The sequence below is a fragment of the Eublepharis macularius genome, chromosome 16 (assembly GCF_028583425.1).
Source record: "Eublepharis macularius isolate TG4126 chromosome 16, MPM_Emac_v1.0, whole genome shotgun sequence".
In the NCBI taxonomy this organism is placed as follows: Eukaryota; Metazoa; Chordata; class Lepidosauria; order Squamata; family Eublepharidae; genus Eublepharis; species Eublepharis macularius.
In genome coordinates this window covers 4,945,777-4,966,467 of record NC_072805.1, presented here as the reverse complement: position 1 = coordinate 4,966,467, position 20,691 = coordinate 4,945,777, and the positions used below count along the sequence as shown (strand labels likewise).

The window sequence follows — 20,691 nt, the reverse complement described above, 5'->3', positions numbered from 1 at the left end:
ATAAGCAGTTAGCAACAAAGCAACAGAATACTGGTTTTTCTCTGCACGTACTCAAAGACTCAATACTTTCACAACCCAAAACACCTGAGGGCATGGCAAATATGCTGGAGGCTTATCTGACAGGCCAAAAGCACACTCTGAATTGAGCTTTTGAGATGTCCCTCTGGAGCCCTCTCTGTGGAGACTGGAGCTCTTTAGCATGGGACTCAACCTCAGGTGAAACCAGAGGAATGGGAGTTTTAGAAAGACAGCGTGGTGGGTAGAGTGTGGAACTCAGCTCAGGTCTCTCCATTCTGCAATGAAAGTTTGCTGGGTGACCTTGGGCTGTCATTATTTCTCTCAGCCTCATGAAGGATTTTTGTGAAGATAAAATGAAGGGGATGAGGGTAGAGGGATGCACCACCCTGAAGGTTCTTGGAGGAAGGCTGGACTCACCATATACTAGATACACATAACTGTGAGCACAGCATAATAGGACCTGCAGGACACACAATCAGCTGGTTACCAGTGCAAAATTACACACCAAACAGCTGCTGCTGGTCTGTATTTCCCCTTCTAGAGAAGGCATGAGATTCTCTAGACTCAGGAGGCCTACGAGATGTTTAGGGGACGAGTCTAACCATTCTGGGATGGCTACCATTCTCTGAGACCTTAAAAGGATCTAAAGAATCACTGTTGGAGATTCTCTTAATCAGATGGACAATTCCTGTAATTGCCTAAAATAGTCATTCAATGTGGCCTCACAGGGGAAGTGTGCAGTGCTCCAATGGCTCATATGTGAAATGTGTGGCTAGTGACCACCACGCTTGCCTTGAGGCTGTTCTAGTGTGGACAGTTCTCTTGGGCATTTTAGGTACATAAACTGCTGAAACTGTTCATTTCTGTAAAAAATATTTTTTTTTCTGAAGGTAAGCAGCAGAGGTTGGGGGGCAGGACACTGTACGGTCAAGATGCAAACAACAGTGGAAGAACAAAATACCGTCAGCACATTTTGGTGGTCACAGTGACAAAAGTCCAGTGGCCCTTCTTCCCAGTAAAACAAAGAAATAAAACCAGTAACCAATTAGCAGAAGGCAGCTTCAAAGCCTCCTTTAAGGGCCAACAACATCAGTCACAAGGGCTGGGTCTCAGACGAAGAGGAAACCACCCTCAGTATTGGAGAACCTGCTCAGGGACTCAAGACCTGGGAAGTAATACTTGTCTCCCAAATAGGATCCGTCCACCCAGCAGCTCTGCAATTCTAGCCTTTTATGAGCATCACCTTTGCACATACCTTGACAATTCCGTGCATTTGGCGCCAGCTTATAACCAGAAGAGGGACAAGTGCACTGGAAACTCCCTGGAACATTATTGCATCGAAAGGCACAGATATGTCCTCCAGTTGGTAAGGCACATTCATCAATATCTGAAAAGCATATTCCAAATTAAGAAACAGAAGGAAGGTCTCCATTGCTTTGTTGCAAGACTCTTGTATTCATCCAGGTTTGCACAGGGTTTGCATATTTCCCGACAGATTCTGAGCCCAGCAGATTCTGGAACCTTCAAGGTATAATATGTGGGCTTTGAGACCACTGTGCCCTGTAGGCTGGGCTCAAGAAAGAGTTACTCTCGGGTGCTATGCTGACGTGTTCAAATTCATCAGAACCATGGTGAGTTTTGATCCATCTCCACTGAAACGCCATCACACGCTACAGGTGTGAGGAGCTTTAAATTATTCCAAGTTCCTCTCTGGGGAAAATCGGGTGACTACACCCATTTTATCCCCAGATTATGAAACTTAGCAGAGGCTTTCCCCTAAGAAGCAGATACAGGAAATTCTCTAGAGGAGGGGGACTGTCTAGTAGAGTAACTAACTTGGAGCCTGTTGCTGCATGTTTTATAAAATAAGCCCAGCAAAGGTATTTAAAGGATCAATGGCAGAAATCCTAAAGGCTAAAGGCCCAGTCCGATGGCTCCTACGTGGTCACTGGCATACTTGCTGTACTTGTTGTTACTATAAAAAGCAAATGTGTATGAAGATATTTCTGTGTGGCAGAAATATCACCAATTTCATGTGAAGTTGGACAGCCTTATTTAGGTGAAACTTCTGTGAGATTTTAGAGGAAAAGTTGAAGAATTCTACTGAAAGTCATATAATTTCTCAGTAACTTCACATCAAATTTTACCTGAAGCAAAATCAGATCTAAATTTGGAAAGTACTTGTGGAAATTTAAAAGAATGCTATTAAGAACTGTAATTTTTCTGGTGGTGTTCACATCCTCTAAGACTCATATTTAGAAACTTTGTTAACAGAAACATCTTTATTAATAATGTGTCCTTCCCTTACACATTCATTCAAATCTGGTCTCTATAGCCATGCTAGCTTGCCCCATAGCTAAAGTAAACTATGCAATTTTAAAGCACAGCAAACTATTCATAATTTCAGCAATCAGTACCAGTTTAACTAAACCCAAAAGGCTGATTCACACATCACTTTTCTCAAATACTGTACTTTTGATGCCCGCATTTTACTAGTCCTCCAGTTTCCAGATAGGGCTCGATTATCCAGTCTGTGGCATCTTAATATTGCTCTTCTCAATGATGAAATGTTTAAAACACTGATGACAGCTTTCAGAGTATTTTAATATTATCAAAGGAACTGCTAGTTCCATGCTACTGAATGGGAAACTTGTAAAGCTTTCATCAGAGGAATGATTATTGCATATGCTTCTCACAAGAAGAAGCTTAGAGAAAGGGAAGAAATGCTCATGAAAAATAAGCCAAAATATTTGCTAACTCTGAGCGAGTTTGTCCATGCAAGGCAGGGAAAGTAGAAACAATTGAGCACATCATGCTTGCTTGTAAATTCTACCATGAAATACGTATAAAACATATCCAACCTGCATTGAAGAAGCTTTCGAGCCTCCCTGACACTGAGCAAACGAATAAGCTCCTGTTAGGTGCTGACCCCCAGATCACGTTGGCTAGTGCCAGATTTTTAGCCGCGGCTTGTAGAATCCGCAGGGAATGTGCAAAGTAACATCTGCTTTTATTTCTAACCCTGAAAGCCCACACTTTTGTATGTATATTGCCAAGTTTTTATATAATTATATATTTATATAATTATTTTTATGAAGTGGTGTATTTTGTGTATGATACTCACTTATATTTTTTACAAGTCTGTACTGGTTTTTAACTGTAAATAAATCTGACTGACTGACTATTTGCTAACTCGGTTTGCCACATCTCCCAATACAGACCTCTATCAAGAGTTACAAGACGTTAAATGTGAGTTGAACAACTTACTGTCAGTTAAAGCAAAACATGGTTTGACGTATTTGCACCAGTCATATTGGGAAAGGGGAGAGCGAGCTGGCAAATTATTATCTCATTGTTTAAGGCAGCAAAAGAACAAGAATTATATTCCTTTGATTAAAGATGAGAAGGATGTAATGCAGACTAGCTCTACTGAAAAAAATTTACAGTTTCAAAAGTCTGATTCTAAATTGTATAGTAAGGGCAAAGAACCATTAGGAAAAGGCTTGGAAGCACAGTTCTCGCACATTGATCTTACCTGTTTAGATATTGCTCAGCAACAGCTAGGGTGAAATTTAGGCTGATGATGATGAATATGAGCACTGGAAAATCTCAAGGACCAGACAGGTTCCCAACTGAATGGTACAAAACCTTTTCAGATTTTTTTAATTCCAAAATTATATCAATTATATAATGAGATTTTTGAATTTGGTGTATTTGTCAGTGTTATTGCAGGATCCTTCTATTACTGTAATTCCAAAGTTTGGCAAAGACCATAATCAAGGTGCAAATTGTTGTTCTGTTTCTTTAATGTATGAGGACACTAAGATATTAACTGCCATTCTTGCTAACAAACTTCAAAAACTTATTAGAACTTTGGTACAAGTAGACTAGGAAGGATTTATATACAGCAGGCAGGGTTCTGATCATTGTAGATTGGTTCTCTGATGTGATTGCATTAAACAGGAAGAGATCTGATCAAGTTGTTATTATTTCACTTGACGCTGAAAAAGCTTTTGACAAAATTTATTGGAAATTTATTTTTGCCACGCTGACTAAATATGGCTTTCCTCACAAATGTTTGAAACAGATTATTCATCCCCCAGATCTAGAGTACAGACCAATGGTAATTTTTGTGCACCGTTTCCTCTTGAAAGGTCCTCTTTCTACTCTTTTTTTTAACCTATGTTTGGAACTCCTTGTTTGTGCTATTAGACAAAGTAATAATATACATGGCTTTATATATAACTCTTTAGAATTTAAAATGATTTTATATGCAGATGATCTTTTATTATTTATTTCAGAACCTCAGTCCTCCATTCTTGAATTATTCTGTTAATTGGACAAAATCAGAATTGATGCCACTGGGAGACATTATATCAGAGAGTGTAATTACTGATGGACATTTTCAATGGTGCCCAGATGCTATTACTTATCTTGGAATACTGATTCCAAGGAATAGTAAGTACCTGATTTTGCTGAATTTTAATAAGTTGATTTTGGATATCTCCTTGGATTTGGATAGATGAGCAATTCTAAATTTGTCACTGTGAGGTAAAGTAAATACACTCAAAATGAACATTGTACCTCAAATTATATATCTTGTGTGCACAATTCCTTTTGATATATCTTGTAGATATATTCATAAATTTATTACTTTGGTTTGGAAATTTATGTGGGGTTCAGCACCACCTAAGATTTCTTAAAAGAGGACGCAGCTTTCAATTAATGAAAGAGGATTTAGTTTTCCAGACCTTCGTGCTTATCATCAGGCATGTCTGTCAACACACACAAATAATCGGGATCTCTCCTCTCAGTTGGAGTATCCATCTTGGGCTCTCTTGGAGGCCTCTTTTTTGAGCCACTTTTTAAGTGGAATGAATTAGGGCCTTCTTATGTTAAAATGGATCTTGTTCCTCCTACGGTTTCTGCAGCTAGAGAAGTACGACACATGACGCCACAGCAACATCAATTTGACCCATTCTCACATGCTTCATTATGGTCCAATCAAGATTTTAAAATAGGGAAGAAATCTTTTTTATGGAAGGTTTGGACAGACAAGGGAATTTTTACCCTAGATCAACCGATAGGCTATGATGATGAGTTTTTGTCATTTTCTCAACTTCTGCTGAATGGCAATATTTACATAGCAACATTTGTTGGTATTCAAACACAGCCTGGCAGCTTTGAGTGATTCAGAGTCTCCACCACTTTTGGAAACTCTTATTGAATCAATACAGAAGGAACCTACAATATCTATATATAAATATCTGATGACGGTCAATAAATATGGCACACAGCATCTCAGAGATGAATGGAAAAGGGAGCTAGATTGTCCAATTCTGCTAAAGCAAGGGGATAAGGTTTCAAGCCTTGTATCTGCTGCTGCTATGGATATTAAGCTGTGACTTACTCAGCAAAAAATTATGTTTAGGGTATACTGGACTCCACAGTGCCTTTTCAGTAAAGGATTAAGTCCTTTACTTTTCACTGTCTAATTGTTGGCTATATAACTCACAAAATGCATCTTTTAAGAATATGTTTTTACATGTCCAATCATTCAGCCCTTTTGGGAGGAAGTCGTTAGTCATATTAATTTTGTATTAGAATACTGATTTATTTTTGAGGATGTTAACATACTGTTAAACTATTTGCCTATCTCTTGGAACCTAACTGATGATCAATGGAAATGTTGCTAAAAAGTTGCTAAAAGACTTATAGTGCAACACTGGAAAGAACAAAGCCCACTTCCTATAATTTATTGGATTGCAGACCTTATAAGCTTATCAACATATGAACATGTCACATATAGAAGGAAATTATGTATGGACTTATTTTTAGATATTTGGAAACCTTTGTATAGATTTGCCAATAATGTTTTTGTAGCCAGTGTTGTTGTTGTTTTTAAAAAAATCTTTCTTTTCTTGTTTGTTTTGCACCAATAAATAAATTTTTAATTTTTTTTTAAAAAGTTCAAATGGACAGTGAACATAAGGACTGCTACTCACCTTCACAGGTGACCCCATCCACGTCACTAAGCTGATATCCCCGACGACAATAGCACTGATAGGACCCATACACATTGGCACACTCCTGGCTACAGGGACTACTTTCACATTCATTCAAATCTAAAACCAAGAAAAGCACAACATTGACCTTACTGTAGCTGTTTAAGAGGGGGAGGAAAAAGGGGTTGATTGTCAACCACATTTTCATTTTTTAAGGTAAGTCTTCAAAAGAACAAAATTATATAGCCAGCTGACCTTATTCAGCTCTACAAGGTAATAAATACATCAGTCATCAAAATGTATACAAATAGTCTGGCTCAGCAAAATCCCCTCAGCATCTAGTCTCAATGGCGGCTTTTAAAAACATGGCCATTCTTTTGGTGATCTAGACCAACGGTGTTCCACCATTCTGCACCACAGGACACATTAAGCAGTAAACACGACAGGGATGTGTCATCGGAAATGTATGGCAGGAGGAGGTGAGTTAATAAAGGAAACCTCCACAGTCAGAGGCAGTCAACCTTTGAAGCCTCACTAAAGAAGCATAGCTCAAGAATGGGCCTCTGCATCTGTCAGCCAAAAATTTGTAACTGCTGCCCTACCACACCTCAAGGCTCACAAACACCTCAATCATGCATGAAGGAGTTCAAGAATAGCTCTTCGAAATAAAGCCTGTATCTTCTTGTTATTATGAATACATCCAGCAACTCAAATTGGTTTGCACGGCCAAAGTGGCACCTCAGTTATTCTAACATATACGTGGGGTTTTTGCACACAATGTACATATCTGAAAGAGTGTGTGCAGATTAAACTGAGCTATTCACTGTACATCCAATAGAAAATGCTTGGCAGTGCAGGACAATCTGATTTCTCTGGCACAGGTTTGCACAACAGCAGTGTGGTTGAAGCTGTGATAACAAGCTGTGATACCATCACATGATCTCCCATCAGAAGAAAGTCTGAAACCCATGGTACAGCTGCAGTAATAAGATCCAGGTGTGTTTTCACATTTATGAGCACACAGGCGATCTGGGTATCGTCGGCATTCATTCACATCTGTGGAAATAAATGTAGGCAGAAATCTTGGTAGTGATTTGTTTATAGAGCAGGCATGATAAATCAGGCACATTAAAATATTTGTGAACTTCAGTCCACAAACAAGATGAGTGACTCGGAGAAGAACTTGGACTTTAGCACCCAGTTCATACAGCTTTAAAAAATTGCATGAAAGCCCCTGAAAATCCATTGTTCCAAGACTCATTCCCAAGCCCCTTCAACAATGTAGGATAGCTGGATTCATTCTTGTCCCAGTGTCAGAATCCCAACACTGCATGGTCAGGAATGACGTGATCAGCATAGCTACATGGGACCAAATCTCGCATTACCAACATGGCACCAAACCGTTATTCTTTTTTAAGTCAATGCTCCAGGATCATATGCCCTGGGCTGCAACTGGACTTAAATAAAAAGATGTATTTAGTTTTACAACCCACCATCGGTTAAGATCCTCTTCCCAAGCCCTGTTCTCTGTGTCTCTGCTTACATAATGAATGGAACTGCAATGGTTAAACCAACAATAATGAAAAAGAATCAGCTGGCTATTGCTGGGAGAGGGGCACCAATCGTTCAATTATTTAAACAGTGAAACCTAGCCATAGAGCAATCAATGTGCTATTAAAAAAATTGTTCAAGACAACTGAACATGCATCCTTACTATAAAAGCAAAATAATATGACAACAACATTCAATTTATATACTGCCCTTCAGGACAACTTAACGCCCACTCAGAGCGGTTTACAAAGTATGTTCTTATTATCCCCACAACAACAATCACCCTGGAGGGCTGAAAAGATGGCGACTGGCTCAGACGCTTAATGCTGAGCTCCGTGCCGCTCTCTCAGATTTGTTTTATAAACTCGTCAGCTTTCCTAAACAGCCTTCCTAAACTGTAGCTGTGTTTTCCTGAGTATCACAGTGGTTCTCCGGAGGCATTCAGAGGTATTTTGAATCATTATCTTTAGCTGACTTTTATTTTAGCAAAGCTACGCTGAAGCCAGCACTGAGTGGGAGTGCTCTCCGTAGCAGACTAACTGTGATAGTGAGCTACTTGCCAGCATAAACCAAGAGAATTGGAGGAACTGAAAAATAAAACGCTCCATAAGAAAGAAGAGAGGACAGACAGGGGAGGAAGGAAATCAATAGAGGACAGATGGGTGCTTTAAAGAGGCCTCGCGGCACTGAAGAGGAGGACGCCACCATGCCTATCTGTAAACAGACAAAGATAAGTGAGTTTTTCCCCTTGAGGGACGAGACAGTATATAATATTCCAGTAACAAACCGCTTTGCTGTACTGGGCAAAGAGGGTGTGAAGGGAAAAGATCAGGAGACAGGAGGAGAGAGTGAGAATGAAAGAATTGCAATTGGAAATAATGAAGAGGGAAGAGAAAGCAACTGCAATCCAAGTGCATCCAACGAAGGGGAGGACGACTCAACAATTAAGATGATGATTGAACTGATTGCTCGAACTGTATTCTCTATATTTAACACCCTGTCTGTTATGGAAACCCACCTTGAGAAACTAAGCAGAGCAATCACAGAAATTAAGGAGGGAAACCAACTAAGATCAAGGACTGAATGGAGGGTTAATTGGAGGAGATGTTGCGAAGAAAAGAACACCCGTGGCAGGCAATGGCAAGCTGCAGACATTCAGGACCAATGCCTGTTCCTACATGCTAACAAGATCGCTCTGACAATCGGCAGGTACAGGGGAAGGATTCACTTATGGAAGCACAGGCACCAAGTGGTGGAGCACTTAAGTTATCTCCTGAGGATGAGGAGAATGAACATAGATCTGGAAGGGGTAGAGGACATCACCAATGACAATCAAGCACATAGGATAATTCTTACATTTAAGAGCGCAAAGATCCCACATAAGATGTTGGCCCTCAGAAATACCCTGAGGCATAAAGGTATTTTCCCTACCCGTGTGTTTGGTGACACTATTAAAAGATCTTTATTCACCAAACAGCCAAATAAAGAAGCCTGTGATACTAAAGAGATGACAACGGATAACAAGGAATCCCCCCAGGAACCTGCAATAAAAGGAGATGATAATTCAACCCAGAGGCCAGAAATAACAAGGCCATACATCAAAGAAGGGAATGATTGGCTTGAGAACCCTGAGGAGAAAGAGCTGCTTCATAATTTTGCAACTCTCCCACCTGAAGATCAAACAGCTATAATCTCCAGAATGGGAGGGGTTTATGAAAAGCTGGTGGAAATCCATCAAGCGCCTGCAAAGGAGGAGATGGAAATAGCAACGGAAGCCAGTTTGACTGTGGGGGCTACCCAGAGCAAAGCCAACAACGATATGGATCATCTTCTGCTGGACTGTGCAAGCCCAAACCAGAAACAGAAGAAGCTAGAGGAAGAAACTGGCGATAATACGCCCCAAAGGAAGGGGCCTGACACCAGAAGCCATGTTCCCAGTCAGAATGATCATAAGGATGCCAGCTATAAGAGTTACAAAAGACAGCAGACCCTCACCCAAAACGGATGTGTCTATCAAGACCCCTATAGGACACTGGATGTAATAGAAGCTGATTGACTATCAGAGAGACAGCAGAAGAGAGGACACCCTTTCCATTTGATTGCAATAATATCCTGGAATATTATGGGTTGGGGGCCTAGAACAAAAGAACCAGATGCAAAAAACCTTATGAAGAAATTTGATGTTATATTGTTGCAGGAGACATGGTGTACTCACTCCCCGATGTTAGAGGGATATAGTTCATATGAGGTACAGGCTGAACCTTCTGTAAGAGGTAGAGCCAAGGGTGGTTTAGGAATATTGGTATCAACGGCCTTGAGAGTTAAGATTATCCAACTCCCTTCGTATGATCAAATCGCGATGGCCTTGATTTTGAAATTTAAAGGAATTGACTGCCTAGTAGTGAATGCCTACATCCCCCCCATTAAAACTAAAGCTCAAATAGAACAGACATGGGGAGGTTTGGAAATGTATATTTGGCAATTGATTAGAACAAACCCAGCCGCTCATGTTGTAATGGGAGGAGACTTTAATGCTAGACTGGGAAGAGATGATAACACCTTACACAATAGCTACAATGCTTGCCCCCCTAGTTTAGAAACATCCCACTTACCCTATACTAGGTTATCGAAAGATCTAAAAAATAATTATGCAGGATTCATGCTGGCACGTATGACGTATGCCTTGAACTTAAGAATCCTAAATGGTTCTCATATAAATGACCATCCTGGGGAATATACATACTGGTCTGGCACAAGGTTAAGTGTAATTGACTACATGTTGATCTCAGAAAGTTTGGTTCATTTTGTGGAATCATTTGAGGTGGCCACATATTGTGGTGGCGATCACATCCCTCTCACTTTGATTATGTCAACTTCCAGCCTCAATCCACGAACCGAAGATAGTTATAAAGGCACCATCGAATATGGGGGGAAATATCTTAAACTAAGATGGTATGATAAAATGAGGAAATATATGCAAGAGCTTCTTAATCAAGAAACTATTATAAAATTGGCAAGGGAAATCATCACATCAGACAAAGGGGATGAGACTATTAAATTATATGAGGTCCTCATTCACCATTTACACCCCCCATTAGAAGGGCATCCAACTGATCCAAAGAGCAAATCTGGGGTAAAGACAAATGGTTGGTTTGATAGGGAGTGCATACTGGCAAGGAAGGAGCTCGGTAGTACGTATCTGACATACAGATCCGACCCAGGGACTGCGAATAAAGAACAGTTAAAGTCACAGAAAGCCAAATATAAAAAGCTAATTAATAGGAAAAAGAACGAGGCAAGGGACCTGGCTTGGATACAATTGGGGCAGGCAGTAAGGCTAAAAAACTCCTCGCTCTTTTGGAGGATGGTGGCCAACTGTTCTGATGGAACTCCTTCCCAGGTCTCTAATGCTGTTATGCCGGAGGCCTGGAAAAACCATTATAAAGAACTATATGGAACAGCTGAGGAGCCAGTGCCTTTGCTGGAGAATTTAGAAGATTTATCAGAATGGCCACCTGTTGAGCCCTCGGAAGTAAAATCTCTAATTGAAACCTTGAAATCAAAAAAGGCTCCTGGACTCGATTTAATACCGGCCGAGCTGATTAAAGAAAACAGAGATTGGTGGGCTCCACTGCTCGCCAAATTGTTTACAGAAATAGACAGGACAGCAAGAATTCCTACTGGCTGGAATACAGGAGTTATAGTTCCTATTTTTAAGAAAGGCAACAAAAGTGACCCAAATAACTACAGACCTATCAGCCTCCTAAGTATAGTAAGTAAGTTGTATGCTAGTCACCTGAAAGGAAAACTCTGGGAGTGGATTGAGCAAAATAATATTCTGAGAGAAGAACAGGCCGGATTTAGACCAAGATGCTCAACCTTGGATCACTGTGTAATTTTAGACCATTTGATCACTAAATACGCATCTAATAATATCGTTTCCCTGTATGCAGCCTTTATAGATTTTAAATCTGCTTTTGATATGATACATCGTAACCTACTATGGGAAAAGCTAAAAGGGATGGGTATTGAAAAGAGATTGCTGACCCTAATGAGGGCTCTATACAGGAATACTAAGATCCAGGTAAGGACAGATGCCCAAGGCCACCTTACAGAAGCCATAAAAGCAGAGAAGGGGGTTAAACAGGGTTGTATTTTAGCACCAACTCTGTTCAACCTCTTTATAAATGACCTAGGGGAGCACTTAAACTGTCCGGAGGTACATGCCCCCAAGGTTGCTGACAGGCATGTCCCCCTTCTGCTATATGCAGATGATGCAGTATTAATCTCTAGAACCCCCAGTGGCCTTAAACGAGCTATGGAAATATTAGCTCAATACTGTCAGGCCAATTACATCAAAATTAATTATCAAAAATCAAAGGTTCTAGTTTTTGGAAGCAAGTGGCGAACTTACCAGTGGAAGATAGACTCGGTGGACATTGAGCAAGTCCGTTGTTTTAAATATTTAGGAACTGCCTTTCAGGCCTCAGGCTCTAGAAAAGCTCATGTGGACCATGTTACAACAAGCGCAGCTAAAAGTGTGCGAGCGATTGAGAAATTTTATTGGTCTTCTGGGGGCCGGAATGTTGCAGCAGCAGTCAAGATTTTCAAGGCTAAGTCTCTTGCCCAATTACTTTATGCGGCGCCCTTGAGCATAACAACACATCAGTCTTATTGGCAGTCACTGGAAAAAGTGCAATCCAAGTTTTTAAGGCACATTTTGCAGGTTCCCTTTTGTGTCTCTAATGCACATATTCGTTTGGAATCCGGTATGGTCACTGTAAAAGCACGCCTGTGGATTGCTACCATTGTCTATTGGTTTAAGCTAATAACTAATCCCTCCGGTTTAACCGGTTTAATAGCATGGGATTCTAAAGCACCACTTTGGATCAAAGAAACAGAGCGCAAATTGGGTTATTATGGTCTTTCCAAACAGTTTCTGATGAATATGGAACATGACATGGTCAAACCCTTTGTGAAACAAAGAATCCTGGATATTGAAAGGCAGAACGACTTGAGTCAAGTCAAAGCGTATTTCCCGGGAATAGATAGCCTAAACCAAGTGATAATGATGCCTTACTTACAAAACTTGGATAAAGCAGATTATAGAAGAGCAGTTACCCTCCTCAGAATGGACACGTTACCATCAGCGGTCATGGAGGGCAGATATGCAAAACAACCACTCGAGAAAAGAGTATGTATATGTGGGGCTGGAAAGATAGAAACTAGGGGACACGTACTCTTCGAGTGTGAGCTTTATCAAAATATTAGGGCAATCTTTATAACTCCAATTTGTAATCGGTTCCCAGGTAGAAATGACAGATTCTATCTAGATAAGCTTTTAGCCGATAAGGACCATGAAATTACATTAAAGGTGGCAAATTTTGCTGTGCAAGCCATACGGATTAGGAAGTATTTTACAGGGGGAAATATTTAAATATTTTATAATGTTAAGGATTTTAATATTTAATAATTTGGTCTTAGGCACTCAGGTTTTAAGGTTTTAAATATTTAAGACTCTGTACCCTGAAATTTGTAAATAATATGACTTACCATGACTGGGTTGTATGCTATTATTGTGTGGTCTATGACCGTAATAAAGATTGACAATCACCCTGTGTGGTGGGTGGGACTGAGAGAGCTCCAAGAGAGCTGTGACTGACCCAAGGTCATCCAGCTGGCTTCAAGCGGAGGAGTGGGGAATCAAACCCGGTTCTCCAGATTAGAGTCCCACGCTATACAAATATAATACAAATATAATACAAATGTAGTTGTATTATATTTCTCAAAGGGATGGAAAAGCGAACTAAAGAAAAGGCCAGTAAGAGTAACTTACCAATGCAAGATCTCCTGATTCCATCAAAATAGTACCCTTGCTGGCACTCACAGCGGTAGCTGCCAGGGGAATTGACACAAAGGTGACCTTCTCCGCACGGCTGATTAGGTGCCGAACACTCATCCACATCTTGGATAAGAGAAGGGTTAGAAAGACCACTTGAGATTAAAACAGAACATAGAAATTAAGCAAAGCTGACTGTCCATTATTCTGTGCAAGAATGCAATGCGCGCTCCAATGCAGAGAATGTCAACTCTGGCTTTTGCATAAGCGTCAGATGTTTTCCATCATTCTTCTGTCTAGCCTACCCAGCAAACTGCACAGACAGGCATGACATCAGGAGCACCTTTTGAATAGCATCCCAGCACACAATTTAAGAGCACATTTAAAGGGGACGTTTAAATTGGATTAAATGTCCAAAGTACCTCTAGTATGATTATAAGCAGGCCATAAGCACATCTCGCATTTCCCTGCATAGCTGATGGTGTGCCATACTGCAGATCTAGGGCTTCTTCTAAAACGTCTATGCACGCCTGCTGGTGGCAACTACTGCACTGGAAAACTGGAGATAGAAGGCAATAATTTGGCACTAACAGATCAACTTCCTTTTTCTATTTAGTGTATTGGCGGGACAGCTACATGGTGGCTCCAAAGCCACAGAGTTGTGGCTACACTCAGAGACCGCGTGCTCCATACCAAGTGGCTTGCTTATGTATGTATGTATGTATGTATGTACATATGTCATTTACAGTCCTCCTTTCTCACTGAGACTCAAAACGGATTACGTAGTGTGAGACTAGTGCAGTCAATATCAAAGACATTTCAATAAACAATGCCATAGAGTAAATAAAAACAAATGTACGAAGACAGAGCATTAGCAAAAACCCAACACAGAGATGAAAGAATGCTGAAACAGAGCATAAGCAATTCTAAAACTGACATTAGGCAACATAGAACTACCCAGTAGGATCATACTTGGAACAGGGGTAGCACATAGGATGGAAGCACTATTATTAATATAGCTGTTAAATGTGGAGTCCGTGTGACATTGCTGGACTGTCCCCTCTGACATCATCAGGCACCACCCAATGTGCCTCTGAATTTGGGACGATGGGGACCAGGGAACCCCATCCTCCCTTTCAGTGTACTCTCCTGCCCCCCCCCACATTTGTGGCTGTGGGCCTGGTCTTGCGTAATGGTGGAGTTCTAACACTCGGAGCATCCTAACAGCTTTAGGCTAACCAGAAACAAAGTCCCTCTGAGGTCAGTGGGACTTAATGTGTGGCTAGCATACTTAGGATTCAAGCGTCTATCTAACATAATAATAAATGCCACTGTTGTCAACTGTGCAAACAAACAAGGAATCTGAAATGTGATTTGAAGGGCGTTATTCGCTGTTGGTAGAAGAAAGCACTAACAAGGGTCAAGATCTAGTAAGGAAGATAGGTGAAAGAACAGAAGGGAGAAAAGCCCTAGAAAAGCTATAAACATTGCATGTGAAGATACATTTTGTTTCGGACTGTTTTGGTTAAATCAGCATTTCCCAAAGCTTTCATACCTGGCTCAAAGTTATTTGCTGGAACAAAATGATTTTCCATTGGGAATGCACCCGACTAAATTTCCCCCCAAGTTGCATTATTTCTGAACCAGTTCCAAAGTGCATGCCCCACTGCGCTTCTTGCGTCCCTGGGAGCATAGCAAGACTGAAGCAGTCCTTCCCCCCGCACCCCCCAGTCCTTCTGAGCCCCAAGCCAACCCCCTCCCCCCTCCCAAAAGGGTATCCCAAAAGGGCAGCTGCAACACGGTCGTCCCATAACGAGCAGGGCTTGCAAAGAGGCTTCCCTGTTATGCCTTAAAACACGGCCAGAGAATCAGCAGTGTCTTCTGAAGGGTCCTGCAACCTAGGACTCTGCTGGGGCAGCATTCTGGGTTATAATGGGAGGCTTTTTAAAAAAAATAGCTAGACAAATTTGTGGATGGTATGTTTATTAAGGGGAGGGAAGGCAGCATGGTTTAGCCTGATCTCGTCAGATCTCGAAAACTAAGCAGGGTCAGTACTTGGATGGGAGATCACCAAGAAAGACTCTGCCGAGGAAGGCAATGGCAAACCATCTCTGCTTATTTGCTTTGAAAGCCCCAGTAGGGGTCGCCATAAGTCTGTTGTGACTTGATGGCAATTTACACAAACACGTTTATTAAGAGCAGGGCTTTTTTTCTGGGAAAAGAGGTGGTGGAACTCAAGACTGCACAATGACGTCACTTTGGGTCAGCTGGAACAAGGGGGGAGTTTTTTTAAAGTTTAAATTGCCCTTGGCAAAAATGGTCACATGGCCGGTGGCCCTGCCCCCTGATCTCCAGACAGAGGGGAGTTTAGATTGCCCTCCATGCTGCTCAGCGGCACAGAGGACAATCTAAACTCCCCTCTGTCTGGAGATCAGGGGGCAGGGCCACCGGCCATGTGACCATTTTTAAGAGGTGCCGGAACTCCGTTCCACCACGTTCCTGCTGAAAAAAAGCCCTGATTAAGAGCTAATGGCTACGATAGTGAAATGGAATTTCCATGATCCAAAGCAGTATACCAGACATGGGGGACCCATACCACGGGACATCCCATCCTGCCTGTAAGCTTCCCCATCCAATTGGCTAATGTCAGAGAAAAGTTCTGGAGTAGAAAGACCCTTCACAAGAGCATATGATGCTGGGCTGATTCTGTCACTGCTACTGACCGACACATCTTGTCCCCTCTTCGTTAAGGTGGTAGCCCCGACCACAATTTGGCACATTCCTCTGGCAAGCAAAAGAGCCATCTGTGTTGATACACGTCTGGCCAATTGGACAAGGCACATTAGCACTCAGGCATTCATTGATATCTGCAAGAGTACAACAAATTAAATTTAAAATAGAACTCTTTTCTGTGAGCAAATATTTAAGAAAGAAGAAAAACAGTCCTCAAATCCTAACTGAAAATGTTTCTTGGAATAGGCAAAGCATAGGCAGCGACAATATAAAATGAAAAAATATTCCAAGAGGCGAAGGTCGTGTGAGTAGTAGAAAGTGTGGACAGATTCATGTCAATAGGAACTAGTGAGGAGGTACAATAAACCTTACCAATACAGCTGCCTAGTGCATCTTGTATAAAGCCACTCTTGCACTGTTGCTTGGGTCGGCAACGGAAGGATCCAGGAGTATTCTGACAGATAAAATCGGGGAGGCAGTTATGAGTACCAGTCTCACACTCGTCAATATCTAGTATGTCACAAAAGAAAGAATCTGTTAGCAGGATTGCACGGTGGCCATGTCATCATGATTCAGACACAAGAAGCGTTTATGCAGATCAGACACCAAACATTTGCATTCTAAGGCTATATTTACTCTGCAAGTTTTGAGAGGAACTAGATGGTATCCCAGCAAACACACAGTCCCAGCCCCACATCTGCTAACAGGGAATGGGGCCAACATAAGCTTATGGTACATATGACTAATATGCAGGGCTTTTTTTCTGGGAAAAGATGTGATGGAACTCAGTGGGTTGCCCTCAAAGAAAATGGTCACATGGCAGGTGGCCCCGCCCCCTGATCTCCAGACAGAGGGGAGTTGAGATTGCCCTCCGCACGGCACAGAGGGCAATCTCAACTCCCCTCTGTCTGGAGATCAGGGGGTGGGGCCACCAGCCATGTGACCATTTTCAAGAGGTTCCGGAACTCCATTCCACCGCATTCCCACTGAAAAAAAGCCCTGCTAATATGTATTTGTATTACATAAACTATTCCTACGTTTACCAAATAAGTTTCATTACAATAAAGGTATCCTATTAAATGCCATTATTCTATTACAGAAATTTGATGACTAAAAGCAACTTTCACGGAAAGATTCATTGATCATTTACTAATTTATATATCACTTTTAGATGCCCAGAGGGTTTTTTAAGCGACTTCCATTACCCAGACATTAAGGAGAAGTAAATCAGGGTTATCGATATATATTACAGCAGAGTGTTAGAGCACGATCCTGCCATGTCAGTTCAACACAAGTGGTTGGATCTGAACTGCCGCCCTGGTTTCTGTTCTAGAAGTCCCTTCGTACTCTCCCACACGGTCGTGTGTGTGTGTGTGTGGTGTTTTCTGCTGGGAAAGAAACTCGGCCGCCACCTGCACTCCCTGTGACAGCAGTTAGGATCCAACCCCTGGTGTAGTTCTTCATTGAAATCCGTGGAATATTTCATTTTGGCAAGATCACAGAACAGTGATTTATTCTGGACCGCCAAAGCAAGCCCATTATTGAGACAGAATTTCAACCCCCATTTTCCTGATCCAGAACTAGCAAGCGCTCCATGGCAGATCACACTGGGATCTCATACACTGGCCATCCTGAGCAGAGTCGCACCCTCCTAAGCCCACTGACTTCAACTGGCTTAGAAGGGTGTAACTTTGCTTCAGATGGTGCTGTAAATAATTAAACTAAAATTTAAATTAAAAACTCTCAGAAAAATTTACAATATCAATATATACACTTCATGCTTCTATGTTTGTGGTAGGACAATAATTCTCAGAGAGAGCTAAGAATCACAAGTCACAGGCTAGCACTCAGTATCAAGAGTAGAAGTGCTTTTGTTTCTTGAAGAGGCAGGAATAATTGTTCTCCTGTGCAAACTGTCTCCCCACACCATCACATGGCTCATTATTAGCCAGAGTTCCCACAGCCCAGGCACCTGCCCAAGGTCTAGTTTTGCCCTTTTTTGTGGCAAGTGTGTTAGCTCCACACGTGCGACTGTTTGCAGCAGTGGACAAGTCACTTCAAATGCTGTATGTGGAGGAGCAGCACAAATAAGCAAGCGTCATGTAGCTGCAGCAGCCAGTCAGGTATCCTCAGTGCCTGCCTGCCTGCCTTCAGAAGGGCATTACATTCACTGCTGCAAATATAAGCATTGACTTGGCAAGACAACTCGCCACGTTTCGTGTGACGAGGACTTAACACGGGATTGGATCCACTGGAAGAGTCCACAGGTTTGGGCTGCAGTGAGAAGAGGAAATCAATCTCTTTCTTGCCCTGTTGGCACTGCAAGCCATGAGCAGAAGAGGGAAACAGGAGCAATTTTACTCAACACCGCCACCACCCCGGGTTTCTGCTACCCCTCGCCCTGTAGTGTATTTTGCTTGCAAGACTCTCCCAATCCTCAGAGAGGGCACAAAGAACAACTGCTTAAGGGGACGGCAGGGCCCACCACTTCTCTGAATTCTTCCAATACCCAGTCAAAAGAAAATAAAGTAGTTTGGTATCATTATGCACAGAAGCACATTTCTTGTCTTCCTGGTGAAAAGATAACAGTCTGACACATACCTTTGCAAAGATTTTCCTCTGTAAGTTCATAACCAGTTCCACAACTGGTCTCACGCTGACAACGGAAAGATCCAAGTGTATTGATACAAATTTGTCCAATGCCACAATTGTGTTCTGCAGTGATACACTCATTAATATCTAGAGAGAATTCAGGTGAAAAGGTATGAAACTGCAAATTCACAACATCAGCGGCATAAACCTAACTTCAAAGCAGCTGCAGTGGACAGCACTTCTTATACTATCAGAACAAAAAGAAATCCTTCAACTAAGCCCCACCAAAATTATTTTTAATAACAGGTAAGTACTGGACTAGGTGGACTTTCACACTATTTTTTTTCATTTTGTTCAAATATAGCCATTACTGCAATCCAGCTACATGTCACATGTAGCTGGATTGTGCCTTTAAGCACCTCGAGAGTCAGCTCAGCAGTTAATGGTTTGTACCCCAGAGCTCTCTGCTACTGTCTACATTTCTAAACCTTGTCAGCTTAAATTATAGTCCTCCATCCCTTTAAATGTTAGAAAGAGCAACACATTTTGGAAAAAAATATTTGGAAAGAACCTCTGCTTGTGAAGTGGTCGTAAAGAGGTTTTTGTTCATGTTTATGGTCAGTCTCTCATACCACAATGATTATTTTTGGTTGTATGTCTAGAGGCTCCTGAAGCAGGGTTTATAGGTGGTGACTAGAATAGATTACTAAGGGAAACCAGAATAAATTAACTGGTAGCTCCCTGGAATCTGATCATCCTCTTCTTAGCTTGCCTATACCACTCCAGACTGAAAGGGCGGGGGGGCTCAGGTGACTGAATGCTCCTCTATGAAAAAAAGAGAAAAAAAATCCTGCACATAGAAAACTAAACATCAAGGAGATCTCTAGCTGACATGCTCATGTTGAAATGGCAGGATTTTTTTCCCAGTCATGTGAACAAGTGTGCACAGTAATACAGCCCAATCACAGTCAATTTGAGCTAAACTCTGGGACAAGCCTCCCCCCAGACCCCATCCCACTGCTGCTCCTTTTCCACTTGCTTCACTCAAGTTCTTCTGCAAGCTTATTGACTATGAATTCTTGCAAACACCCAGGAAACAGTTCAAAGCAACCAAACAACTCCCATTTTTTACCTTCACAAGTGAAACCATCTGGCTGAAGCTGGTAGCCCATAAAGCAAGAGCACAGAACGCTGGATCCTGTATCCCTGCATTGCTGCGTGCAAGGACCACCTCCTACGAAACCACGGACAGCTAAGGTTAGTAGCCGAAAAGGCTGAGCTCTTTTTAAAAAATCCTTTGTAAAAAAAGACCACGGACAAATCTCAGCCATTTAAGCTTTGCCACAAGAGTAGTTTCCATGATTTCTGCTGCAGGAAAACAAGCAATTCACTGGGAATGAATGGTTCAAAACCAGGGCAGAATAGTGCTATTGAAGAACCTCAAGTGTGCAATAGTCAATTAAAATAAACCAGGGAAGCAAAATATTTCCAAAAAGGAAATGAGATAACTAGCATTAGCCCATATTACTGAGTTACATCCACCCTGATTTAGGCTCTTTGACAAGGCATGGGCCGTTTCCACACGGCTTACCTGCTTGCGCTATGTCCCGGCAGATCGCGCAAAAAACGTGAGAGATCGTGTTTTTTTGTGTGAGATTTGCGCGACATCACGTGACGTCACGCAAATCTTGTGCAAAAAACCACGATCTTCCGCGTTTTTTGCGTGATCTACCAGGACATAATGCAAGCAGGTAAGCCATGTGGAAACGGCCATGGTCTCTTGTTCTGGGCACGACAGCCTTGTTACGGTTGAAAGCTTTCCTGTCCCACACTGGGATCCCCTTTCCCCTGCCCAGCTGCAGGATCCTGGAGGGGGCGCCCACTTCTGGAGCATCCCTCTGCCCATAACCCCCAAAAAGATTCTCCAGGTAAGACAAAATTCCTGTTTCTGTA

The 20,691-nt window shown here is 41.8% G+C and overlaps 1 protein-coding gene across 2 annotated transcripts in view; it reads right to left on the bottom strand.

Moving 5' to 3' along the window:
* Positions 1 to 20,691, bottom strand: part of FBLN1 (fibulin 1) — a 106,591-nt gene that overhangs the window by 54,108 nt on the left and 31,792 nt on the right. For both annotated transcript variants that reach the window (XM_055000501.1, XM_055000502.1), the window contains exons 6-13: positions 19,871 to 19,972; positions 18,748 to 18,885; positions 16,519 to 16,656; positions 16,137 to 16,280; positions 13,411 to 13,539; positions 6,954 to 7,079; positions 6,024 to 6,143; positions 1,274 to 1,405 (exon numbers count right to left, since the gene is read on the bottom strand). In XM_055000501.1, the coding sequence (XP_054856476.1) occupies positions 1,274 to 1,405; positions 6,024 to 6,143; positions 6,954 to 7,079; positions 13,411 to 13,539; positions 16,137 to 16,280; positions 16,519 to 16,656; positions 18,748 to 18,885; positions 19,871 to 19,972 (1,029 nt within the window). The remainder of the gene's footprint in view (positions 1 to 1,273; positions 1,406 to 6,023; positions 6,144 to 6,953; positions 7,080 to 13,410; positions 13,540 to 16,136; positions 16,281 to 16,518; positions 16,657 to 18,747; positions 18,886 to 19,870; positions 19,973 to 20,691) is intronic.